This window comes from Acanthopagrus latus, chromosome 5, assembly GCF_904848185.1.
Source record: "Acanthopagrus latus isolate v.2019 chromosome 5, fAcaLat1.1, whole genome shotgun sequence".
Taxonomy (NCBI): domain Eukaryota; kingdom Metazoa; phylum Chordata; class Actinopteri; order Spariformes; family Sparidae; genus Acanthopagrus; species Acanthopagrus latus.
Genome location: NC_051043.1, coordinates 30,217,467 through 30,244,357, shown reverse-complemented (window position 1 = coordinate 30,244,357; position 26,891 = coordinate 30,217,467). Strand labels below are relative to the sequence as shown.

General features: G+C 44.6%; 2 protein-coding genes across 3 annotated transcripts; both read left to right on the top strand.

The window, feature by feature from the left end:
- The first annotated feature begins 1,444 nt into the window (after positions 1-1,444).
- Positions 1,445-17,670, top strand: LOC119020268 (poly [ADP-ribose] polymerase tankyrase-1). 2 transcript variants are annotated; one of them, XM_037099521.1, is made up of 28 exons: positions 1,445-1,997; positions 2,808-3,032; positions 3,481-3,576; positions 4,633-4,669; positions 5,326-5,401; positions 7,567-7,587; positions 10,093-10,187; positions 10,276-10,342; positions 10,822-11,008; positions 11,180-11,301; positions 11,732-11,823; positions 11,969-12,047; positions 12,133-12,304; positions 12,688-12,767; positions 12,950-13,095; positions 13,217-13,382; positions 13,811-14,030; positions 14,251-14,360; positions 14,491-14,679; positions 14,784-15,030; positions 15,115-15,197; positions 15,398-15,518; positions 15,681-15,778; positions 16,127-16,201; positions 16,310-16,415; positions 16,717-16,903; positions 17,042-17,198; positions 17,523-17,670. In XM_037099521.1, the coding sequence occupies exons 1-28, from the start codon at positions 1,547-1,549 to the stop codon at positions 17,607-17,609; spliced, it is 3,792 nt and encodes a 1,263-aa protein (XP_036955416.1). In that variant the 5' UTR covers positions 1,445-1,546; the 3' UTR covers positions 17,610-17,670. The 2 variants fall into 2 exon arrangements, with proteins under 2 accessions (XP_036955416.1, XP_036955417.1); XM_037099522.1 differs by lacking the exon at positions 7,567-7,587 and having other exon boundaries at positions 1,446-1,997.
- Positions 17,671-19,662: 1,992 nt separating this feature from the next.
- idua (alpha-L-iduronidase) lies at positions 19,663-26,889 on the top strand. The gene is made up of 14 exons (XM_037098925.1): positions 19,663-19,998; positions 20,515-20,655; positions 20,919-21,001; positions 21,354-21,461; positions 21,967-22,062; positions 22,700-22,902; positions 23,227-23,406; positions 23,499-23,715; positions 23,995-24,204; positions 24,311-24,432; positions 24,528-24,653; positions 24,737-24,813; positions 25,444-25,544; positions 25,932-26,889. The coding sequence occupies exons 1-14, from the start codon at positions 19,862-19,864 to the stop codon at positions 26,030-26,032; spliced, it is 1,902 nt and encodes a 633-aa protein (XP_036954820.1). The 5' UTR covers positions 19,663-19,861; the 3' UTR covers positions 26,033-26,889.
- Positions 26,890-26,891: the final 2 nt, after the last annotated feature.

Below are 26,891 nucleotides of genomic sequence, written 5' to 3'. Positions count from 1 at the left end.
CGGCTGAATTCTCCTCTCCAGTACCCTGGAATAGACTTTCCCAGGGAGGCTGAGGAGTGTGATTCCCCGATAGTTGGAACACACCCTCCGGTCTGCCAGTCCAGAGGCACTGTCCCCGACTGCCACGCGATGCTGCAGAGACGTGTCAGCCAAGACAGCCCCACAACATCCAGAGACTTGAGGTACTCAGGGCGGATCTCATCCACTCCCGGTGCTTTGCCACCAAGGAGCTTCCCAACTACCTCGGGGGGGGGGACTCCTTCTTCAGCTTGACAGCATCCCTTACTTCCGGTGTCCACCACCGGGTTCGGGGATTATATATAATAAACAGTGATGCTAGTAAAAAAAACAATAGAATAAAAAGTAAGAAATAGAAATGCTCATACATCATATATAAACATTTATTTAGGCCTTACATGAGATCTCTGTTTGAAGTTCTGATAAATGGCTTTGTGTTTCTGCTGTGCCTTATATATTTGTTTTCTATGTATTTTGGTGATTATAAAGTTGTTTTTGAATGTTTTAAATGTTTTATTATTCATGGCAGTTTAACTAAGAAAGTTAAACATGAAACAATATAAAGACTTTTGTTGCTCCAGAAGAAGCAGCATGTGATCTGAAAATACCTCCAGTGATGTCACTCAGTGGCTGCACTGCATTGTGGGTAATGTAGGCACCAGGTTTTGCATTGCACTCCTATAACACTGTTGGACACATTATGGATAGTTTTCAAACAAATGATCCAAATATATATTCCTGTAGATATGTATTTTACCCCAGTGATAAGGTACTGGAAACATTTGAAAATGACCCTTAAAATTACTTGAAAAGTGCTTGAATTTGACCTTTAAAAATGTGTACGAACCCTGGGGAAACCAAGTGTTATCTTTGACCTCTGGGCCTCCATCGTGAATGTAGCTGTGTTCTCTCTCATACCCTGGCTTTACTCTCCAATGTATGAGCCCCTCATCTCATTTATCAACAGGATGTGTACAACTCTTTTAATAATACAGGTTATTGGCCAAAGACAATCAATAGTACAGTTTATTGTATTATAGCAATTAAGTCACAGTGTCTCAGACATTTTAAATGAAAAGTGTGCTGGTGCATGATAGTCACAGTGTCTTAGACTGAAAAACAGATAGATAAATCTGACAGGTGTATGACAGGTGTATTAGTGCAGAGTACTTTATGGTCAGGAGGTCATTGGTGCATAGTGATACATCACAGTGGTCAGGCAATGCTTAGACAGCTAAAATTAAAGTTAATGAGTCCTAACAAAACCCAGAGGAATATACTATTATGAATAACTTAATAAAGTATCAATAAGAGGATGATAAGTCAATAATGTCCTCTGATTAAACTGCAGACTGCTCCTTTAAACCCAGGTGCTGCAGTAACATCAGATCTGACAGCAGGTAGATGAAGATGTGTTTACGGTCTCTGTAAATAAGAGCACCGCAGTGTGAGAGAACAGCTGACAGGAAGCTCGACCACTTTCACCGGAAAGGCGGAGCAGCTTTTATTGTCGCCGAGAGCTGCTGTAATGGCGGTGCCTCGTCGCTCCTCGCAGCAGCAACAACAGCAGAATACTTTACAGTCTCCGCCGAGAAACGGCTCGATTTCGGGCGCTCCTCCGGCCTCCCCGCCGATGGCTCTGCTGACCTCGGCTGTCGGACCCCCGGAGGGTGAGAGGGAGTGCAGCGGCGGGATCGACGTGCCTCTGGCCTCCCCGGACCTGCCCGCCCCGGCGCTCGCCAGCAGTGCGAGCTTCACCACGACAGCGTCCGGCGGCGGCAGCAGCAGCGTCTCCAGCCCGGGATCCGGAGCTGCCAGCCCCACGGACGGCAGCAGCGGCATCGGCGGGGCCTTCAGGGAGCTGTTCGAGGCCTGTCGGAACGGAGATGTGTCCCGGGTGAAGCGGCTGGTCGACTCGGTGAATGTAAACGCGAAGGACATGGCTGGACGGAAATCTACTCCGCTTCACTTCGCTGCGGGTAACGAGCTAAGCTAGCGACAGCAGCTAGCATACTGTGACAGCTAATGTTGTTGTGTTTGGGTCGACGTGTTTTCACTGTCAGACATGATTTACCATCATTCACTCTTCTGACAGTTCATCAGTTATGATTTAATAACTTAGTGGAGCTAACCAGCTAGTTTATATTAAACATTAAACTGACGTAGCATCAATATTTACAGCACGTAGCGGCTGATAAGGTTGAGCTAGGTAGCACAAAACGGCCTCTAGATAAGCTATGCTAGGCTAACGGTCCTGAAGGAACACTATGTTGTTTTGGAGAAGAATTTCAATATTTACAATATTAAGGAGACAATAAAATAAACTCAGAAATATAGATATGTATGTATGACTTCATAATAATTTGATGTCAAGCGTTTTTGTGACGTTTTTTGTTTGAATCCGAATTGAAAACAACAACGAGCAAAGAGACGAGAATGAAGGACACTGACAGCTTTACTCATCTTAGAGAAATGTATTTATTTTACAGGGTTGTTCAAGACTGATTTGAAGGTTGTAGTTCACAGATGATTGCTCGGTGGAAGGAGAAGAATCGATCGTATATTATTTGAGCTACATCCTGGTGGTGGTGTCATCACTCCACAGTGTTTCTCTTAATGTAAACACACACGAACCCTCAAATTACTGAGTGTAATTGCTGATCTTTTAATATGAAAAACAAACCATGTATGTTCATCCTATTGTTTCCTTTAATTTTGCTGCAGTATGTTCTTCACTCCTAATGTCGTATCGAGAAGCAGCTCATTTTAAATGCATTTTAATCTTTCAGGTTTTGGCAGAAAAGATGTGGTGGAGCATCTCTTGCAGACGGGAGCCAACGTTCACGCCAGGGACGACGGAGGACTCATCCCTCTGCACAACGCCTGCTCCTTCGGCCACGCTGAAGTCGTCAGCCTCCTCTTGTGTCAGGGCGCCGACCCAAATGCCAGAGACAACTGGAACTACACTCCGTTACACGAGGCTGCCATCAAGGGAAAGATTGATGTTTGTATTGGTAAGGATCCAATGCAGGTTATTTCCAAGCACGGGCAACAGATTCCCCCTCCTGACAATCGGATGAGTCGGACTGGAACCGTCTGGAAGATTATAAAGAGTTGAAATTTGTCAGCCTCCATTTTGTTTACATCTGCCTCCCATTGAGATCACATCAGAAGTTCCTCCTTAAATGAATAATGCAAGCTGATGTCAGAATCGATGAGGATGTTTACAGTCCTGTAGTTCTGAGGCATCATGTTCATAGTTATAAAGAGGTTCTTGAAAAGCCTGACAGGTTGATTCAGACGTCTGACTTGAGTGTTGTTTCTCTGCCAGCAGTTTTGGTGTCGTCTACCAACACTTATGTTGTGTAACCAAGTTATTTGTTTTGAAGTATGAAGTGGGAATGTGAAAGATTTAAGAACAAATATTAACGTGTTCTCTTTATCTTCTCCTCTCTCACTCAGTGTTACTCCAACACGGCGCTGATCCAAACATCCGCAACACTGACGGCAAATCTGCTCTGGATCTCGCCGACCCTTCAGCCAAGGCCGTCCTCACTGGTCAGTCCCTCTCTTACATTTCACACTTTACCTGCATTTTTACCGCGAAAAATCATATGAACACATGACTGAATGAAGCTGCAGTTTGCAGATAGTCATCGAGTCACGACAATGTAATGTTCAGATGTCCGGACATCATCGGAACTTATTTACAGCAAACTTGGGATCCACTTTCACTTTTTACAGCGGTTTAAAATGGCACATTTGGAGACATTATGGTGCATTATATTTCTATGAACAATGGCCAAGTGAGGAAAATTAGGAAAAAACTGCTGCACCAGCTTGAAATGCAGAGCAGTAAAAAGTTCAAGTGAGCAAACTTACTTCAGAGCAGCTCCTTCATTTTTATTTGAGGAGGCGACATCAGCTAAACAACGACAGAGAAACCCAACAATTAACACAACACTTAAGCCTTAAGTTGTTGTCAAGAAGACGGAAATCTGTTCTTCTAAACTTAACAAAAAAATGTCCAACACCTCGAATTTTCTGTTCTTTTTTTTTACAAAAACTGCACTTTGACCTGTTTTTTTTTATCCTTTATTATTCTGCACTCTATTATTTCTGTTTTCAAAGTGCAGCAGCTGTTAAAAAAACAGAAGCCAACAAAGAAATGTTGCTTGGACAAAATACAATTAAACCTCCAACTGAAAATGCTAATGGAATTTCATAAATCTGTAGTTTACAGAGTCAACTGTAAGATGATTATTATCTGTGGGGCCTGTGCAGGAGACGAGCAACATCTCTGAATAGAAAGTAAACATGACATTATTAATAACAGTTGAGAGACATCGCATAATCACTGAACAACACCAACAGCCCCGATCCCGACACTGAACCAGACATGTTCAGTGTTTATAACATTACAGATTTATGACAAACTCCAGTTAACCAGCCTTTAACGCTTCTCCTCTTAATCAACACCTACTGCTACACAAACCACAGCGTGGACTCACACAGACAGAATTAGCTTTAATACCACAAGAAGTTCACTCACATGCTAGAATGTGTTTGTGTTTGTGACAGCCGACTCCAATCTGAACGTTTGTTTCCATCCAGGTGAATACAAGAAGGATGAACTTCTGGAAGCAGCCAGGTGAGTGTCAGTGTGATGTTCATCTCACACACACACACACACACACACACACACACACAGTACTTCCTGTTGGCTGGAGTCAGACAAACTGTGCAGCTGCTCATTGTGTTTAAATTTGATCTCACTATCTGTGTTGACATGAACAATATTTCTTCATTAATCAAAGATTTGGAGTGAACAGTTAATAGTGACGGGATTAATGAGGTCTGATGTTTACATGCAACAACAAATGTAATCAGAACGGCTGTGTGACGAACGCAGAAGTGATGTAAGTGTGTCATGCATCCCTCAACCCAGTCGGATATTTTCTCTCTTTGGAGCTTGTTTGATCGATGTATGAGCCTCTTTACTCTGATTAAGGTGTTTTAATTAAGCATTTTTATTCTGTTCGGGCTTCTGTACCAGTTCTAATCGAAATATTAGGCTCCATGTAAGTGAGAAGCAAACTGCTTGAACTACACTGGAGGGAGAATATATTTATACTTGTGTGATATAATTTAAAACACGTTATAATCCAGGAGAAATTAATGTACAACTCTTCAATCTGAACATTATTTTTGAAGCCTGTAGACACGTAGATTATAAAACCTCAGGATGAAGTGATTTAAGCTGTTGAATTCTAAATGACATCAGTCGTTTCATGCGTGTAATTACAGGAGTGGAAACGAAGAAAAGCTGATGGCACTGCTGACTCCGTTAAACGTCAACTGCCACGCCAGCGACGGTCGAAAGGTAAACGAGCCACGATTAAAACACCACATCACACCTGACGGACATCTGTCAGGACACATGTAATACAACATGATGTGTAGGGCTGAAAAATGTTCTTTGTTAGTTTACTTACGTTCTTGAAGTAGAAGAAGCACTCCGGTCTGTTAATTTTAATCCAGCAGAAGTAAGAAGAGGATTTATTGACCTGGCTGACGAACGCTGTGAAACAGAAAGACTGTAGAAGTTCTTCTGTCTCTCATCACATCATCTTGACTTCACATGTCTGTTTCCTTCAGTAGTAACATTTCATCTTTCACACCACTAACCACGTTCATTTTACTCTCCTGTTGTTGACGTCGTCGGGTGTTTTATCATTTAGATTTAGAATCAAGTGTTCGTTTTCTTCAACCAAAGTAGATGAATCAGTCGTTTTGTTTACAGTTTAGCGTTTTTGTGAATCATGTCTCGACGTCTTGACACCATCATCGTCTCTGCTTCCTCGTTATCACTCTTTATACATGATACGCGAGTAAATCTATTTGTGATCTTGAAATCTTTGTAACTTTATGTTTCTGTGTGTTTCATCACTCGCTTATTAGAAAGAAGTCACGGAGATCGATAACAGATATTTGGAACCGTTATACATTTGCGGTAAAAATGAAAATCTCAGTGTTGATATTTTGAATAATCAGTGATAGAATGTAAACTTCTTGGTATTTTAAATGATTATTTGCATTTTTCTACTAGTTTTCATGTCACTAGAATTAAGTTACTCGTTTGCAGATTATTCAGAGTCGATGCTGTTACTTCAGTCCGACACATTGCTAATAGCCACTGAGTTCCCGATTTGATTAAAGTTCTCGTTCATTTGAGAATATTCAAGTTACACTACTTGTTTGTTTGCATATGAAAGAGATTCTGAGAGAGTTGATGGTGTAAACTGTAGAGAAACCATCCGACCTGCTGCGATATTTTGTACATCTGCGCTAAAAAGCTGAGTTAGAAGAAATTAACGGGCTGTTGTGATTTTAGCCTCTAATTTTTAGAACTGCTAAAGTGAAAGAACAAGAAAGTAGGGAAACATTTTATTAAATGTATTTCAACAAAGGAAGATAAATAAAAAGAAATGTTCCCGTTTTAAACAACATTCATAGCCATTTAAGTAAAGAGTTCTGCGTTTACAGGGTGTACTTGAATGCACCATCGGGCTCCGTGTCCACATGTTTTTTTTCAGGAGCGCTGAGACAAAAACCGCTGCACATCCGTTCGGTTTGTAGTTTGTTTTAATTTGACATCAGGACATCAGAGCGAGGACGATGAGGGTGATGAAAGGATCCATAGGAGACTAAACAACAGTGAATATTATCGTCTAGGCCAAGAAACAGAACCAGAACCACGGTGCGTCACCAGAGCCACTCTGAAGAGAGAGAAAAACAAGAAGCTGGGGGTTTCATCCTCCGCTCGCTCCTCATTGGAAAACAATCGGAAAAAGATTCTGTCGTTCAGAAAAAACATCATGCGACTGTAAACAACATCAAAATGTGGTCGAGACTCTCGGCGCAGTTTTTAATCACAAACATTTATCAGCAGTATTGTCGACAGTCTTCAGAGGAAACAAACAGAAGATCCAGCCGAGTTAATGTCGGCAGAGTTGACGTCATGATACAGTATATTTTTGTTTCTTCACTTACTTTCTAACATCGTCATTTATCTGAGCTGTTTATTTATTTCATTCTGATCCGATGTGTCACTGCAGCTGTTTTTCTGTTTGTTTCACTTACTATATATTAGTGAAGTATTTACTGTGTTGTTTTTGTTAATAACTCTCAGACTGTAATCACCTCCTCCACTATGCCAGACAGATCCTGTATCACTAACAGTATATGATCTTTAACCTTCTCATCCTTTCTAACCACATCTTCTTCCACAGTACGTCTCCTCCTTTGCATGATCTGAGCCAGTGTGTCAGAGTAGATCTGATCTGGGATCATTTCTCCTCTCTGACCTGGTGTCACATTAATCTCAGACCGTCACGACGGATCAAACAGTGATTTATATCTTGGACTTGTGTTTCATTGATTTAAAGCAGGGAGGAAAGAATTGCTGTGAAAAAAAAAGATACTGTCATTTTATAATTTTTGTTTCGTTTTGTTTTCCGTGTGACTCTGGCAACATTTGTCGATCAGTCAACATCCCAAAAAATGCTGGTAAGTCGACCTTGATAACGGCCACTTGATTGATGCACTGTTGTGATCTTTTATTTTTGTTTTACTCCTTTTTTTTAATCCATCGTTTTTTTATTTGACCAATAAGCTGGCTGTCACTTGTTAATTGCACATCATGGACCTGGGTGTTCGGGTCACTCATGTATCCTGCCCTGACGCTCCTCTGTGTGTGTGTGCGTGTGTGTGTGTGTGCGTGTGTGTGTGTGAGCGAGTGTGTGTGTGTGTGTGTGTGTGTGTGTGTGTGTGTGAGCGAGTGTGTGTGTGTGTGTGAGCGAGTGTGTGTGTGTGTGTGTGTGTGTGTGTGTGTGTGTGTGTGTGTGAGCGAGTGTGTTGGGTTGGTGTCATGGTGACGACTCATCTCTTTGGATCTGGAGAGGAGCTCTAAATGTCCACTGCCTGCTTTTCTTCTGCGTCTGTCCTCTCCTCTGCACACTCACCCACACTTCTCCAACGTCCAATCACTCGCTCTCTTCAGTCAGTGTCTGATCTGACTTGTATTTGATTCATTGATTGATTGATTTTTCTTTTTGATGATGATGATCACTCATGCATGCCTGACGGCCTGCCCCTTCTGCATTTTGTCAAGCGAATCCTGAATACGTGTCTGTGAGTTTTGTGTCTGGTGGCCTGTTGGATCAGTTGGTATGCAGTAATGAATGGACTCCATCTGTCACCTGTCTGTAGTGCCATGCTTCCCTCCGCTGTAATGACGTGTGACTGCTCGTGTCATCCCACACTGAATGATGCCTCCGTGATTCGACTCGTCTGTCTGATTTTGTCACTGTGGCTTCAGTTCTGAGCTCTATTCTAACATCGCTGCATGGAAACTGAAATGATCGATGTCCTTCCTTTTGATTGTGAGCTTGACCTGAGCTAGATGTTTTAGTTTTAAATGGAGAAAAACACAAGCAGAGTTGATTTTGCAGCTTTGCTGAGACTAACGTTCCTTTCAGCTGACATGAAGCCTTTTTGGTTTGATTCGCTAACAGCTTGCAGAGAAGATGCTTCTCAAACACTCAGCCTGCTTATTGTAGCTTCTTTCCGTCCTGTTACAGTTGGGCTTTGACAGCATTTCATCAAATCTGAATCCAGCACTGAATCAAGTTTCTCTCCTTACTGCAGGTTCAGCTTCGTTAAGTTACAACAATAATCAAGCTGCTCTCAGAGGAAAATAAGGACAGGTGGCAGGGTCCGCCACATATAAACTAAGTAAAGCATCAACATTTCAGTCGTGACAACAAAGAGTTTGTTTTAGCAGAAACATGTCCGCCAATCTTCTTCCGATTAACATTTATTCCCCAAACTACAAACTGCTGTTATATTTCTGAACCAGCTAATTGTCAGGGGTGTAATGATTCTCAGACTTCAGGCTTCAAGAGCTTTTCACAAAGAGAAGCAGTGATGAAAGTGGTGATTGGACTAAGAAAAGGGTGCCGCCACTGTGAACATACACAGATTTAAGTGTTATCCAATCAGATAGGAGAAGACAGGTCAGGCACAAACATGGAGGAGCTGATAATGTTGGTGAATGAGTGTGAGGAGCAGAACAACACGGCACCAGTCTCATATAAGGACATCCAGAAAAAAACTGGCCGTTATTTGCAAGTTAGTTTGCACGTTTTGCAGAAACAGTTTTGGACTTTTGGACTTCTGGTGGGTTGTACCAACACCAGGACGTTCACAGCAGCAGCTTCTAGAAAACGCTTCCCTTTGTCTGGGAATATTCCTGCAGGTCGGCTGTTGTCACTGCGCGATGGTGTCGAAATCCCTTCAGCTCATATTTTGTTAGTGGGGGTGATTATAAAGGATCAGAAAACCAGCTGCAACGAAGGCAGATCGTTGTGTCGCCTCGTGTCAAAAAGCTGCACTCGAACACACCACGAAGACTACAGCTGATGATCAGCTGAATTCGTCTTTCATTAAAATGAACGGCAACAAACATAAAAATCACCGTTTTCCCACCGTTTACATAACAACTCTTGCTAATGCAGCATAAAATGTAAAATACAAGCAGCCCCTGAATTTACCAGATGGACACATCAGGTAACCAGCTGTCATCTCCCAACTGTAATCTCCTCCCAGCTACTTTCAGTTTAACAGTCTAACAGATGCACTAGTGATTCTTTCTCGTCATCTAACCACATACAACTTAATTTTAAACTCCTTAGACGGAGAGGAATCTTTTATTCTGCTGACCCTGTCAGGAGGAAGTGGAGTTAGATGAGTAACGAGGTCGCTTGTTGTTACTCACTCAGGTCAGACAGAAGCAACATGGACAGAATGAATTTTGTCGCTGGATCTGCCCACAAACTCTTATTGACTTTGCATCATCATCATATCTGCCATTCATCTGCAACTCACAGAGCCTCGCCTGCCGTAGCACACAGCTTCTGGCCCTAATCAGCCGCTTGCTCTCGTGGCCATCGGAGGCAGTTCACAGTAAACCGTCCAGCCGACTGTCTGCTAACAGGCTCTCCTCTCTTACAGTCCACACCACTGCACCTGGCTGCCGGCTACAACCGGGTCCGCATCGTGCAGCTCCTCCTCCAGCACGGAGCTGACGTTCACGCCAAGGACAAAGGGTGAGACTTTTTCAGAAAAGACCCCGAAAACGTCACCTGTCGTCGGCCAGAACTGTGACATTAACCTGAGAGTCTTGTTTTCCTGCAGCGGCCTGGTTCCTCTCCACAACGCCTGCTCCTACGGCCACTTCGAGGTCACCGAGCTTCTGCTGAAAGTAAGAACACAGAACAGATTCACTTCATGTAGCGACCAGAGTCAGAGAAGGTGATTCTGGAGGTTGAGTCTCAACAATAACTTTGGAATTTTAGGCCAAATGAAAAAATTAAACTATGTGCAGGTTTTGTAAACACAGATCACAAACAGGCCTGAAAAACAAGGTGCAGCAGATTATAAACATCCAGAAGATGTTGGAACTTTTTATTGCTGCTTCGGCCTTGTGTGAAACAAAAGCAAACGCTGATTTATTATAAATTCAAGTATAAAACCACAAAACAAAACACAACACACAGAGTTATCGAGTCCAGTTATACTGAAGTTTCATCATGTTCACTTGAAGCTGTTTTAACAGTTGTGTTCAGATGAAATTTGGCCCGTCATGATGAAACATGTTTACAACAGGAACACTGTTGGCAGCTGTTCTTTGATGATCCTGCCGGATGGAAACGTGTTAACATCTGCTGTGTGTCTCTGCAGCACGGAGCCTGTGTGAACGCGATGGACTTGTGGCAGTTCACTCCTCTCCATGAGGCGGCATCCAAGAACCGAGTGGAGGTGTGTTCCCTGCTGCTGAGCCACGGCGCCGACCCGACCCTGCTCAACTGTCACAGCAAGAGCGCCGTGGACATGGCCCCGACCCCCGAGCTCAAAGAAAGACTCACCTGTGAGCTCTCACACAGACACGAACACACAACGATGAGAGGAAACCTACTCATGTACAGACAACAGATCCACTGCAGGCTCAGTGCACAAATAAGAAGCGTGACGTCACTCAAGCTGCATTTAAAGTCACACCACCGAACACGTTTTCTGCTTCCCTCTGTTTGTTCTGTAGATGAGTTCAAAGGTCACTCGCTGCTGCAGGCGGCTCGGGAGGCAGACATGGCCAAAGTGAAGAAGACTCTGGCTCTGGAGATCATCAGCTTCAAACATCCTCAGACCAACGAGACGGCGCTGGTGAGGAACAAACACTGATCCTGTTCACTGACTGTAGCGGGGAGATTAAATCCACTGCGCTGCTGACTGAACTAGATTTTCGGGGCTGATACTGATGAAATATTTAACCCTGTGCACTCAACATGTATACATGAACTCACGTTTTTTTAGGCAATAATCCCTCAAATGCGGTTATCAAACAATCAACAATAATAGAATTAATCATCAACTGTTCTGATGATCGATTAGTAAAGGAAAACATCTAAATTCTCTGATTCCAGCTTCTTTTATGTGAATATTTTCTAGTTTCTTTCGTCTGTGTCAGTAAACTGACAAAGTTGCCCTGGTGAATCAAAAGTGAATTTTCCAGCTCAGTTCTGTCTGATAAACTGACGATCAGCTGTCTGTTTGACTGACACCAGCACAATAATCTGTTATCTTTGTATTTCAGCACTGTGCCGTCGCCTCCCCGCACCCCAAGAGGAAGCAGGTGACTGAGCTGCTGCTGCGTAAAGGTGCCAACATCAATGAGAAGAATAAAGAGTGAGTGCACCACACTTCATTTTTACATTCTAATGATTCAACAGCACTAATATGAAGGTGAGATATTGACTACCAACAGGGATGACTGTGTGAACACACAGATTGTATCCACAGGTCATAACTTCCTGTCCGTTGTGTCTTGTAGCTTCATGACGCCGCTGCACGTCGCTGCTGAGAGAGCTCACAACGACATCCTGGAGGTGCTGCAGAAACACGGAGCGAAGGTCTGCTGCTGTGTTTGTTCGCACGCGTCTCTTCTTGTTGTGTAACCTGTGAGGTTTGTGTTAACGGCAGCTCCTCTGACTCCAGGTGAACGCTGTGGACACGCTCGGTCAGACGGCTCTGCACAGAGCCGCGCTGGCCGGTCACATCCAGACCTGCAAGCTGCTGCTGAGCTACGGGGCCGACCCGTCCATCGTGTCCCTGCAGGGCTTCACCGCGGCTCAGATGGGAAACGAGGCCGTGCAGCAGATTCTCAACGGTACTGACTGTTTGACATGGTCTGGTTTTAGGTTTGATGGGTGCACTCAACGGTTTTTAGTCAGATCAGAGTCTACAGGGGCCTTCAGACAGTTTAAGGGTCGGTTGTCCAACGAGCTGTCGCTCTAATAACTGTATTCCTTAATTTAACCCATCTCTGCAAATAGATACTATATACCTTTCTACTTATGAGAATGAGAAGTAGGTTTATCCTAAATACCAGATATAGATTTGGTTAAATCATAAACTGTAAGTGTCTGATAGCTGCAGTCTGCCTGTGCTGGAGTGTTTCATTGCTCAGATGAATGAATGAATGGACTCAGTCTCTCCCGCGTTGATCATTTTGCTTTGTTTTGAATTTCTTTCTTCCCATTTTCCCCCCAGAAAACGTTCCTACCCGTAACTCTGACGTGGACTACAGGTTTCTGGAGGCGGCCAAAGCGGGCGATCTGGACACGGTGCAAGTAAGTTCACTATATTTCAACCAGAAGTAAAGACGTTTGCTGATGTTCATGTTGGTGAAACTCGAGGAGACGAGTGGTCAAATTAGGTAAAAACTTTCAGAATTGACAGGGATTCGTTCAGTTTGCTTTAATTCGTTTAACTGCTGATTTGCTCATCATCATCTTGTCTCTTCGCACGGCAGCAACTTTGCACTCCCCAGAACGTGAACTGCCGGGATCTGGAAGGCCGCCACTCCACTCCTCTCCACTTCGCAGCTGGTTACAACCGAGTGGCTGTCGTTGAATACCTGTTACACCACGGAGCAGACGTCCACGCTAAAGACAAGGGGTCAGTTCTTTTACCGCCATCTTACCCAGAAATGTCCTACATGTTCATAATATTCAACAAATATAAATCCTCACATCCTCCTCCTGTGTGAAGAGTTTAACATGTGTTCTTGCTCCTCCAGCGGTCTGGTTCCTCTCCACAACGCATGCTCCTACGGTCACTACGAGGTGGCTGAGCTGCTGGTCAGACACGGAGCTTCGGTGAATGTTGCCGACCTGTGGAAGTTCACGCCGCTGCACGAGGCTGCAGCCAAGGGCAAATATGAGATCTGCAAACTGCTGCTCAAAGTGAGGATCCTTCATTACAGTCATTTGTGTTCTGTGTTATTGTTACCATGATGATGATGATGATGATGATGATGAGGGCAAAAACAGTTAGAGACTTCAGACGTGATGTCAGCATCTGTCCTGAGGGATCCGATCAGAGGTGGACAGATGTTCAGGTGTGAAAGCAGCAAAGACAAACTGAGCATCTGGTCAGATGTGACATTATATTATTATTATTATTATTATTATTATTATTATTATTATTATTATTATTATTATTATTATTATTATAACATGTTCGGGTCTGTTAACCTGTTAATGTCAGCAGCAGATGTGTTCGTCCCGGTGATAGACGAGTTTAGTTGCATACGTAGCAGGAAGTGAGACCTGATCAGAAGCCACTCACACACATAAACCAAACATGAAAAAACTCAAACTCTTCTTTTCAGCACGGAGCCGACCCTTCCAAGAAGAACCGTGACGGCAACATGCCTCTGGACATGGTCAAAGATGGAGACACGGACATCCAGGACCTGCTGAGGGGGGACGCCGCCCTGCTGGACGCCGCTAAGAAGGGCTGCCTGGCCCGAGTCCAGAAACTGTGCTCACCAGAGAACATCAACTGCAGAGACACACAGGGACGCAACTCCACACCCCTCCACCTCGCAGGTGATCAGCAGGAGCTGCTCTTGAGTTTAAAACTCACACTGTAGTCTCTGATGCTGTTAGTGCTCCTGTGATGTCTGAGCATGTTCTTTCTGTCAGATCCTGACGGCTTTTTGCACACGAGGGTCTCTGTCCTCTTGATTTAGTCTGTCTGATAGATGTTGCGTAAAGAGTTTTTAAAGTGCTGCAGGATGTTAACGTTGATCCTGTTTGCTCTCCTCAGCTGGCTACAACAACCTGGAGGTGGCAGAGTATCTGCTGGAGCACGGGGCTGATGTCAACGCCCAGGACAAAGGAGGCCTCATCCCTCTTCATAACGCTGCTTCGTACGGGGTCAGTGTCAGCAACATGAACACAGCAGATACAGATCCTGTCTTGTTGTGTTGTTGTGTTGTTGTCCTGAATTGCCTGTGTTTGACGTGTCGTCCACACTGACCTTCTCTCTGTTGCCTCTTCCTCGCAGCACGTGGACATCGCAGCCCTGCTGATTAAGTACAACACATGTGTGAACGCTACAGACAAATGGGCTTTCACGCCGCTCCACGAGGCGGCCCAGAAGGGACGGACGCAGCTCTGTGCGCTGCTGTTGGCTCATGGAGCCGACCCCACCATGAAGAACCAGGAGGGTCAGACTGCCCTGGACCTGGCCACGGTAACGGCTCCTGATTTATATTCAGTACTTCTGTGGCTACGCGAGCGTCACATAGCTCCTTCTATCCTCTTGTTGACTGAGCGTTTTCTTCTCCGTCCCTGCAGGCTGATGATATCCGGGCTCTCCTGATGGACGCCATGCCTCCAGACGCCCTGCCCAGCTGCTTTAAGCCTCAGGCCACGGTGGTCAGCGCCTCGGTCATCTCGCCGGCCTCCACGCCGTCCTGTCTGTCGGCTGCCAGCAGTATCGACAACCTGGCCGGCCCGCTCACTGAGCTGGCTGCTGCCGCTGCTGCCGGCTCATCCGGGGTGGCAGATGGAGCCACAGGCACCGACCGCAAGGAAGGAGAGAGTAAGTTTGATCACACTGAGTACTGATCGGTTACAGAGCTGCTGACACTGAACCCTGTTTGACCCGATAAACTGTTTTTCACAGTGGCGATGCTGGACATGAATATCAGTCAGTTCCTGAAGAGTTTGGGCCTGGAGCACCTGAGGGACATCTTTGAGAGGGAGCAGGTGAGACACCTCAAGAACTCTCATATACCTGAAGTGTAATCATTTAGACAAACAGCCGGCAGAAACAGTCATGTTACTTTGTGTTTATTAGATGTATCACAGTTTCTCTCAGTTAGTATTAGTTAGTTTAATAAATCAGTGTGTCAGACTCCAGTTTGTGGTGGTATTAACGTCTCCTGCTTTTTATTTCCTTCCTCCAGATCAGTCTGGATGTGCTGGCCGACATGGGTCACGAGGAGCTGAAGGAGATTGGAATCAACGCTTACGGCCACCGACACAAACTAATCAAAGGTGTAGAGAGGCTGCTGGGCGGCCAGCAAGGTGAACAGACGTCTTGTACTTCTCTGTTAAGATTCATGGAGGAATGGTGGGTCGAAGTTTTTAGATACCACAAGGAGTCAGTTCCTAAAACAGAAGTCGGTCACTCCACAGCAGAAGACTGAGGTCAGTTATCACTCTGAATAACTGTACTTTGTTTCCCAGGTGCCAACCCGTACCTGACATTCCACTGTGCCAACCAGGGCACCATCCTGATCGACCTGGCGCCTGACGACAAGGAGTACCAGTCAGTGGAGGAGGAGGTGAGTCAGCTTCACTCTCTCTGTTGGACTTCACACAGCGTCCACTGGACGGTCAGTCACAGAGAAATGATCTTACTGAGAATAAGAGGATGTAACGGTTATCCAGAGGTGTTGAAGGTGCTTCCCCTCTTCTCTCTGCCATTTTGACTTTATGATGTCGTATCTCAAAACGGCAGAGACTTCGAGATAATAATCAGCTGGACTTGTAGTCAGTGGTCCTTGTAACTGTGTCTCAAAACAGCTTCCAGGAGTCTGTTGGCACTCTGCATGAGAGAGATGATGAATTGAGAACCAGCAGCAGAACTTCACCTGATAATAAATCCTGGTGTTTTCGTTGTTTCCCCTCAGATGCAGAGCACCATCAGAGAGCACAGAGACGGAGGCAACGCCGGCGGAGTGTTCAGCAGATACAACATCATCAAGGTCTGGACCACGAGTCTCTGCTCATTCTGTTGGTCCTGATCAGCAGCTGTCTTTGTATCGGTGTAATGTGATGACAGCGATCTGACCCGACATGATGTGTGTCCACAGATTCAGAAGGTGGTGAATAAGAAGCTGAGGGAGCGTTACACCCACCGGCAGAAGGAGATCGCAGATGAGAACCACAACCATCACAACGAGCGGATGTTGTTCCACGGTAACGTCTGAGTTCACATCTGACAGTAATGCTGCGAACACAACGTGTGTGTGTGTGTGTGTGTGTGTGTGTGTGTGTGTGTGTGTGTGCGTGTGTGTTCAGTGTTTTTGTCATTGTTTACAAAATGGGACTTTTCTAAAAGCTGATTTTTCAGCGACCTAAAACTCTGTTCACGTCTGTACGAAAAGCTGGAATGCAGAGATAAAACATGGGGACTCTAACCATCAATAACTGAAGCTTTCTAATGAATAAGTCACTTCCTGTCTGTCCCTGTGCGTGATGTCATTCTGTCTTGTTTCAGGTTCTCCGTTCATCAACGCCATCATCCACAAAGGCTTCGACGAGCGCCACGCCTACATAGGAGGGATGTTTGGAGCCGGAATCTATTTCGCAGAGAACTCATCAAAGAGCAATCAGTACGTGTACGGCATCGGTGGAGGGACGGGCTGCCCGACGCACAAAGACCGATCCTGCTACCTGTGCCACAGGTAACGTGAACCTTTCAGAGTAAACTACGACACTAAAATGTGTTCTGGTCCTGTTCTTTATCAGTGTGAAGATTTTAGATGAAATATTCTGGGATTAGACGCGCATGTCTGACTTTTCCTCCTCATCTGGACTCTCAGACAGATGCTGTTCTGTCGAGTCACTCTGGGGAAGTCCTTCCTACAGTTCAGTGCCATGAAGATGGCCCACGCCCCCCCAGGACACCACTCGGTGATCGGCCGGCCGAGCGTTAACGGCCTGGCCTACGCCGAGTACGTCATCTACAGAGGAGAGCAGGTAAACAAACAGCTTCTCTACATCCTGTTTAGGCTGAGACATTATTTTATCACATTAAACTTCCTGTGAAGCACTTGAAGTGTTTGGTTAGTTTTTTTATTTTAATTTTACTGTATGGACACACAACAAACATGGAAGTGGGCGAGGATGGTTAAGAAAAATATACCAGGAGAATCTCTGACCTCTGATATTTGTATCGCTTTTACAAAAAACCTCTAAAATACCATTAAGAATACGTACAAACTTCCTGTTTGCTGTTGTTGGACACAAACGTGATGGATTTCACCTTCATCACATCTGCTAACATTTCTTTGTTTCCTTCAGGCCTACCCCGAGTACCTCATCACCTACCAGATCCTTAAACCGGAGAGTGCAGCGCAGTCTGCTGCAGGAGCTGAGCAGAAGTCCTAGTTACTTTATCACACACAGACACACACACACACACACACACAATGACTGGATGCTCGTTTTTGTATTAAAAATGCCTGAACACCTCTTATTTACCAAACACATTTCCAGTCTGCAGTCCAGTAGAACCCATGGTGACCAGTGCTTCATGAGCAGATATGCTGTATAATCTTCTCCTACTCGTCGTGATGACACTTTGTTTTTTTGTTTGTTTTTTTTGCATCGGCTGCATGTTAATACAGAAGCATGTGAGGCCCAATAGCGTGCGTGGGTTAGTTCCTCCTCCCCCTCCTCTTCACCAATCAGGAGGATGCTTGTAGACACTTTGATCTATCTAACACTCGTTGTCGCCTCATGCCTTGTGACTGTGCAGAATCACCGACCCATCACCTCCACACACACACTCTCTCTGTCTCTCTGTCAAAGCCTGAAACCTGTGGACTACTACTGCCCCGCCGTGTACAGAAAGGCCTCTGGTAACTGTGATTTTAATGCTAACCTATAACACTACACACAGGAAACAGTTCTTTGTTGCTGTGCCGTCATGCTGACTCTGTGAACCTTCACCCCAGAACACTACGAACACTGAGCTGGAACGTTTTTAGTGGTTTTATTCAGGGCAGGATGTGCTCGATGGAGAGCGCCGAGACTCGTCTGTAAGGCATCAGAACGACGCGAGGGGATCCTGCAGGTGTTGTGCATTAAACGCGTTGTTACAGTGGAGTCAGTAAACGTTCTCGCGATGCCTTACGAGTGAACAGCTGATGGTCAGTGAACGCATCAGAGCACCCTTCATGTCGCCATGGTCTCGCTCACACACATCATAAGGATTTGCACTTTTACATAGAAACCTATTTAAGTTATTTTGAATTTAAAATGCAAAATTTGCGGGAAAAAATATTTGTACAGGTTGTGTAAATGGTTGTGTATAACTGTTGCTGTTTAACAGTATCTTTGAGTTTGACTGTAAATGACATGAATTTTCCTTTCATGCCTTCTTGATTCTCCCAACTTTTTTTTTTTTAAATAAATGTCCCATTAACAGCTCGTTGTCTCGTGTTTATTTACAAAGATGTTTTCATGCCTCCTCACCAGAGGTATGGTGTTCTGATGGTCTGTCAGTCCGTCCTGTTCTGGTGCGGCTCACATCTGAGAACGTCTCGTACGTTCACTCAGACTGAAGGATGAACTGACCAGATTTTGCTGGTTAAACATCACTGACATCTCACAAAGGTCATTCTAGCGCATTAAACAACAATGAATGTGATTATTTGAAAAAATTCTTTTAAAACAGTTTTAACATTTTATATAAGTGAACTTATTGGCTCCTTACTGATGAAGCCACAGACAGCTGGAGCTGATCCAGGTGATGATCCAGTGCTGTCAGGCTGTTTGATGCCTGTTGTGATCAGTTTGATAATAACTTTTGTGCTGCAGTTCCATGCAAAGACGCAGCCTGAACAGCCAAACAGACCATGATGAATATTGATTAAAAAAAACAAGATCAATATGTTAAAAACACACAAAAACACAAATACAATAAAAGTCTTTAGTTTCTTGTCAGAGTTGTCAAATCACACTGGAGGTTGTTCCACAGTTTAGGGTCAAACGAACAAAAGCAGAATTTAATTTTGTGGAAGTGAAGTTGTGTCTTTTGATATATTGATATATCTTCTCAAAGATCAGTGGAGGGAGAAGTCTGAAGATCCTTTACTGAAGTGAATGTGCAGTGATCCTCGTGTGAAAATACTCCTGCATTAAACGTCTTTAAGTATGTCAGTAAACTCAAGAAAATGTTCTTGAAGTATAAAAAGTGAAATAAGTCATGTTGCATTGAAATGTTTCCTGTGACGAGGCACAAAAATAAAAAAATAAATCAAAGATCGAAAATATGGAGCAGAAATCGATGAATGTCCACATCTGTCTGGACTTTTGCAGGGATAAAACAATTTCATTTCATTTTAACTGGGTGTTTTTTGTTCGTTAAGAATTTGTTGTGAAAACTTTTAATTTGCTCTTTTTCATCAAAACAAACTTCACTTCCGTAAACAACAGCGTCGCTCAAATTATACGTCATCACGCTCAGCTGACTGCTCCCCGCGTCCACGAGTCGACTGAACCTGTCGGAACAGAAGCAGAAACGTTAGAAAATGTTTCAGGTCTGATTTTATTTTCTTCTCACCTGGTGTGTGAGCGCGTGAGGGCTGACGTCACGTCTCTTTATCGACGCTCGGCCGCCATGTTGAGCCGCAGACATGCGGCGCACTAGTTTCTCTGTTTTGCTGTTTCTGCTAAACTTAAGCGAAACTTCCGCAGCTTCATACGTCGTCAGGGTGGATGTGCAGCGAGCAGCGGGAGAGCTGAGGCACTTCTGGAGGAGCACCGGGTTCTGGTGGGTCAGATACGAACTGGGTTTGTTCTCAACTCATCCTGAAGTCAAGCAGAAACACTGACGTCACCAAACAACGTCACTGTTTGTTTAGTTGTAGTTTTTAAGGTTATTAAAATTAATATCATCCAGGTCATGTGACCTATTGACTCAGAATCGATGCCGAATTGTAAAACTATTCAGGGTGATTAGCCTACATGACTTTATAGAATATTTAAGTGCTCGTTGTATTTTATATTGATATATTTAATGGAAAATTAGCGGGTTTTTTTCAATAGCTTCCAGGTCATGCAGAATTAATCAATACAGAAATGTCTTCCTATAGTAATTGAATGAGACAAACCTGTTTATATTGGATTTAGTGGTTGTTCAATTATTTCTGAATATTTTAATTAAAACAACATAAATTTGTAAGATTTTGGAGGGATATTCAGTTGTTCTGTCTTCTGTAACGTCACCACTAGATGTCACTACATCCTCCACATCACACCTTTATTAAGCACTGTTGTCTGTGTTCAGCCCCCCCCTCCCTCACACACAGGCCCACCTGTTTGACCTGAGCGTAGACCAGCAGCTGAACCTGGCCTACGTGGGCTCCGTCCCCCATGGAGGGATCCAGCAGGTCCGGATCCACTGGATGTTGGAGCTGGTCACCGCACAGTGAGTGAACACCAGACTGGAGATTTCATTCAGTCTTTTAGAGGCTGTTCAGACCTGGAATCAGCCTCCATCCTGAGTGAAGTGATCACAGATGTACAGGTCTGTGTACAGGTCTGTGTACAGGTCTGTGTACAGGTGTACAGGTCTGTGTACAGGTGTACAGGTCTGTGTACAGGTGTACAGGTCTGTGTGCAGGTGCACAGGTCTGTGTACAGGTGTGCAGGTGTGTGATGTTGTTGTTGTTGTTGTTGTTGTTGTTGTAGAGATGTGGGTGGACGACCTCAGTACGACTTCACTAAACTGGACCAGCTGATCGATCTCCTGTGGATTAACGGCCTCCGACCAGGTATGAAAAGTGTCTCTTCTTTGATCCTCAACATGTTGAGTGAAACATTAATGAGTCACTTTTGTTGCAGATGTTTGAATTAAGAATCCAAAGCAGTTTCCTTCAAACTACAGTTTAAATGGACGTGTGAAACTCTAAAGATACAGTGTGAGTTTGACGGCAGGATCGTTTGTATCTCTATGCAGGAGTGAAGATAAATCACCTTTTTAAAATAAATCACACAGTTAAAATGTCTCTGAACTCTCCTCCTGTCGGTCAGAGCATCTTATGTGTTTACAGATCAAGAAGCTGTACTGGTCACATCTGATATCAGCTGATTTCTGTTGTCTGTAATTATCTTCTTTTTTTTCAGGTTTTGAACTGATGGGCAGCGTCTCAAACTACTTCACCGACTTCGAGGACAAATCTCAAGTGATGGAGTGGAGAAATCTGGTTTATCTGGTGGCCAAGAGGAACATCGGTGAGTGAATGTTGTTGTTTGTGCTCCACACTTGTGTTGTCACGATACTTGATTCTCTTACTTTGATACGTTACCTTGAAAAATGTTGATATTTGACACCGCGAGTTAAAAACCAACACAACACTGAGAGATAAGATTCCCAGTGTTCATTAAAAGATCAATCTAACAAGGATCGCTCTGTGTGGAGAGCAAACACACACAGATACTGCTGGAGTGTAAATACTGCAAAAAGATGAATATTGAAACCATTTTAAGATATTCAGATATTCAGATACACACAGATTGGACCAAACACTTGACAGTTTTTTCAGCCGACTCTGGTCGATGTTACTCAGAAGATTTAGATTTATGTTTCCTGAAATCTCCGTCAATAAATGAACAAAACCAACAGCTGTAAGTGAACTGAAACTGAATCTGCTCTGTGTGACTGAGCTCCTGCCTCATCTGATGTTTTGTTTTGTTTTGTTTTGTTTAATTGTTCGACATTATTGATGATAATTGACAGATAAGTTCGGCCTGGAAAGTGTTTCTCAGTGGAACTTTGAGACGTGGAACGAGCCGAACAACCACGACTTCGATAACGTCAGCGTGTCGATTCAAGGTGACGCTGCTTTGCATCCAACGACACACGTTCATCTCATATCGTTTATATTTTTAAAGATGTATTTTCTCAGATTTCTTCATCAACATGTCTTAAAATCAGCAGATCAGAGTTCTCAGAGTTTTGACTCAGATATTTACTTGAGGTCAAATCTTACGACTACATTCACACAACATCATGTTTCTGCGCGTGAACTCATGAATGGACACTCGGCAGACAGTCTGATTCTCTCCAGCAGGACGTTAACAAGCGACACAGTGGATTCAGATTGATACCTTATGAATATTAAGTGAAATTTTCTGGATTGACTTGCCGTTGGGTCCAGATGCGACCAGACTCTCGTCCTCAACTTTTGTCTCAAACTACAGAAATCTTCAAGTTTCCTCAAGCTGACGTTTGTTTCATTCTGTCGTCTGTAACTTCCAGGAGAGAATCAGAGAACGAGACGAAACACAACATAAAGGAAACTTTAAACATCAACTTGTATGAGTCGACATTGAAGACTACAACTCCCATGATCCCACGCCACTGTGTTTTTGTTTGGCGTCGCGTGAGCGACCACTAGTGGCAGGAATTACAATCTGTTATGATGTCCAGTGTTTATCGGTGCTGATCTCGGTGTCGAACGTCTCCTCAGGGTTTCTGAACTACTATGACGCGTGTTCAGAGGGTCTTCGTGCTGCCAGCAGCCTCCTGAGGTTCGGAGGTCCGGGAGACTCGTGTCACTCTCCTCCTCACTCACCGTACTGCTGGGCCATGCTGCAGCACTGCTACAACGGCACCAACGTCTTCACCGGAGAGACCGGGGTCAGGATCGACTACCTCGCCCTGCACAAGAAGGTCAGAACAAACTGACAAGATTTGTGTCTGTCAGAGGAAACACCATCCGCTGCCAGACGTCCTGAAAGAATGATGTTATTTCTGGTTCCAGTGAAGAGTTTCAGTGTCCAGATGTTGTTTTCTTCTTCAGGGAAATCACCAAGTCTGACGTATTCCTGACAGTTGTGATATGAAAATGTTCAGACTTCAGTATTTTGATTATTAGCATTGATCGTTGAGAGTACGAGACCAAACGTAACATGAATGAAAATCTGTATTTTCATCAGGTGGTTTTTGCAAGACCTCGCAAAAGTCTGTTGCTGACTTCCTGTCTCTGTCCCTCAGGGAGGAGGCTTGTCCTTGCCCATCCTCCAGCAGGAGGTCCAGACCATGAGGGAGATCCAGGAGCGGTTCCCCCGGTTCAGGAGCCTCCCGGTGTTCAACGATGAGGCCGACCCGCTGGTGGGCTGGTCCAGGCCTCAGGAGTGGAGGGCTGATGTGACCTACGCTGCGATGGTGGTGAAGGTGAGCTGGAGGGTGACGATCGACAGTAGTGTCAGAGTCAATACGGGAAAAAAAGAACAAATGATAATCGTCTGTCCTGCTCCCTCCAACAGGTGATCCAGCAGCACCAGGACCTCCTGCTGGCAGACCCGAACAGCACCATCAACTACACCCTGCTGAGCAACGACAACGCCTTCCTCAGCTTCCACCCGCACCAGTTCACCCAGCGCACACTGACCGCCCGCTTCCAGGTCAACAACACCGAGCCGCCTCACGTGCAGCTCATCAGGAAGCCCGTCCTCACCGTCATGGGCCTGCTGGCTCTGCTAGGTGACGAGCTCGTTACTCGTACAGGAGCGTTTTCAAGCAAAGCTCCGGTCTGCAGGATGCTACGACTGACCCGGTCCTGCTTTAAGGTTCCTGGTAGAACCGGTGTTCATCCAGAGTGATCCGATAACAAGTGTTCACACCTGACTTCTTCTTCTTCTTCTTCTTCTTCTTCTTCTTCTTCTTCTTCTTCTTCTTCTTCTTCTTCACTTGTGATCGGATCACTCAGGATGGGTGTTGATAGCAGGTCTGAACGATCCTTTTGTGTGATTCATCTTTCAGGAGAGACTCAGGTTCTGGCTCAGGTCCAGAGCTCAGCAGGAACCAACGACAGCACCGTGGGAGTTCTGGCCAGCAGCCACAAACCAGAATCCCCCGGCGGCTCCGACAGCTGGCAGGCAGCGGTGCTGGTCTACAACAGTGACGACAACAGCACCTCCACCAGCACCGATGATGTCACCGTGTCTCTGAACGGACTGGCGGCACACGAGGGTACGTTTGCTGGACAGAATCCTCTCAGGTCCGAGTGAGCGGTTCCTGTCAGTCCTGCCTGTTACTGTGTGTGTGTGTGTGTGTGTGTGTGTGTGTGTGTCTGCAGGTCTGGTGTCTGTTGTGTATTACATCGACAACAACGTGACGAACCCGTACCAGCTGTGGCAGACGATGGGCAGCCCCGACTTCCCCACAGCTCAGCAGTTCAGACGCCTCAGGAGCGTGCAGGTAAACAGCAGCACCTGTTCTGAGTCCAGGTGAGTTCATGGACTGAACTTCTCTCTGTGCAGCTTCAGTTAACATGTCGGATGTCGTTTCTTCAGGAGCCTCGTGTGGACGGACCGTGGGAAGTCCCTGCAGGAGACACTCTGACTCTGAGAGCCAAACTGTCTCTGCCCTCCGTCCTCCTCGTCCATGTGTGTGCTCGGCCCAAAGCAGCGCCGGACCAGGTCAGAACCAGCACAACGACAGCAACGTCACGCTCAACTGTTCCAGAAGAGAAAGATCATCAAGTATCGGTCTTTGGTTTCAGGTCAATGGATTACGCTTCATCAGGATCACCAAAGGACAAGTTCTGGTCGTCTGGTCGGACCGCTGTGTCGACTCCAAGTAGGTGAACGTGATTATTTCTTTACTGTTGTGAAGTTTTGGCAACTAAAAACTTAAACTGAACGTTTTAGCACTGCAACATTATCATCATGTCTTGTGTTGACAGGAACACATATTGTTATGATGCAAAAACAGTAATTCTGTCAGGCTCCGTGTCCACGTTACGTTTCTGAGAAGCACCAGCAGGATGTTGGTGAGCGTCTGCTCCCACACGTGGTTTCTGTCTGATAAATCTCAGGACAAACCGACACAGCAACAACAAGCTTCTCCTCCATTTTCTCAGTTACCACTGTGACGGTGACGACTCCAGTTGGAGCTGATAGATCCTGAAGATTATAGAAGCTCAGTGCAGAAACTGAGAAAATAACTTTGGTGCTCAGACAGAAAAACATTTCGACTTCCTGTGCAAAGTGTCAGAACGTGGTGCAGGTAGCGCAGCCTTGTGGCCGACGTCGGTACTACAAAAATAATCGAGAGGAAGAAAAGAGAAACAATCCTCTCACAGATGAGAACAAAAACAGATGTATTTTCTCCTTACTGTCCCTTCAGGGCTCCTGTAGTATCGAGCGCAGCAGATTGAACATGTGAAACGTGATGCTGCCTCCCTGATGAGTTTCTTTTTATCTGCAGATGCATCAAAATGTTCGAGGTGGAATTCTCCTCAGACCAGACGGAGTTCAGCAGAATTAATCCTCAGGACACCATCTTCACTTCTTATGTTCATTCACCAGGTGAGAATTAGTTCAAGGAGCAACAAAACTGAATTATGTTCACAGTCTTTAAACAACATGTTTCATAAATCGTGTCGTGTCGTGTCATGTTGTGTCGTCTTGTGTCGTGTCGTGTCGTGTCGTGTCGTGTCATGTCGTGTCGTGTCATGTTGTGTTGTGTTGTGTCATGTTGTCTTGTGTCATGTTGTGTCGTGTCGTGTTGTGTTGTGTTGTGTCGTGTTGTGTCGTGTCATGTTGTGTCATGTTGTGTTGTGTCATGTTGTCTTGTGTCATGTCGTGTCGTGTCGTGTTGTGTCATGTTGTCTTGTGTCATGTTGTGTCGTGTCGTGTCGTGTTGTGTTGTGTCGTGTTGTGTCGTGTCATGTTGTGTCATGTTGTGTTGTGTAGTGGACCAGGAGGTCGGAGGTCAGTACAGAGTTCGGGCTGTGGACTACTGGGGGCGTCCCGGGTCGTACTCACTGCCAGAGACGTACTCAGAGGATCAATAGACCGATCGATCATCACATCAGGTGTTTTGTTCAACTTGAATAGATTTTATAGAGTCACGTTCTGATCGCATGTGTGATACTGATGCTGTGATGACAGTGAAACAGACGTTACATTTCACAGGCTGAGTCATTCGTTTGTTTTTGCTCATCTTCAACAGAATATTGTGATTGAATATAATAATCATGATGTTAAATTCATTCATTTCTGATGCGGCTGGAGATTTATTAACTTACAGGAGAGAAGTGGCTGCTGGCAGCATCAAGACGTTTTCATCATCTCTGTAATAATGAACAGGATGGCTGTGATCGTAAAACAGGATTAAAACACGTCTGGTACTTTAGTTTTTAATCATTTAACAGCTCACTGGTGCAGGAGATAATATGTCAGTAACAATGTGTGTATGATGCATTTGCATACACACATAAAACTTCTTCTTTTATAAACTTCATGTCTGAGTTGATCAGCGACGTCGGTCTCAGAAAAGTCAGCAGTGTTTTTATTGTGTGAGGGAAGCAAACATCTGGAGCTGCCGTCATCATTTCACTGGTTTGCTCTTAAATGATTTTATAACTATGACGCTAAAATCTTCTGGCAGATATTTAGCAGCTTCATAACAAACACAGGATGCAAACATCTGACTTTTTGTAATCGAATGTCAAATACGGTCTGAAAAATCTACCAAGAAAATGAAAATGTGCAGAAAACATCATGAACTGATTTCACTGTTACGATCAGACAAACAAATCTAATGGATCCATTTTATCTGTAATCTGATTTTAGATTTTTAATATTCTATTTTTTATACTTGACTTGAATGTGTTTTATGTGTTTGCATCAGTAAAACTTTGATCACTAATC

What these genes read in the sequence shown, in the direction of transcription:
- LOC119020268 (XM_037099521.1), top strand. Translation starts at nt 1,547, where the DNA reads ATGGCGGTGCCTCGTCGCTCCTCGCAGCAGCAACAACAGCAGAATACT. An exon ending in TCCGCTTCACTTCGCTGCGG is followed by an intron (nt 1,998 to 2,807) that starts GTAACGAGCTAA and finishes TTAATCTTTCAG; the next exon opens with GTTTTGGCAGAAAAGATGTG. An exon ending in GAACTTCTGGAAGCAGCCAG is followed by an intron (nt 4,670 to 5,325) that starts GTGAGTGTCAGT and finishes GTGTAATTACAG; the next exon opens with GAGTGGAAACGAAGAAAAGC.
- idua (XM_037098925.1), top strand. Translation starts at nt 19,862, where the DNA reads ATGCGGCGCACTAGTTTCTCTGTTTTGCTGTTTCTGCTAAACTTAAGC. An exon ending in GACGCCTCAGGAGCGTGCAG is followed by an intron (nt 24,433 to 24,527) that starts GTAAACAGCAGC and finishes TCGTTTCTTCAG; the next exon opens with GAGCCTCGTGTGGACGGACC. An exon ending in GACCGCTGTGTCGACTCCAA is followed by an intron (nt 24,814 to 25,443) that starts GTAGGTGAACGT and finishes TTTTATCTGCAG; the next exon opens with ATGCATCAAAATGTTCGAGG.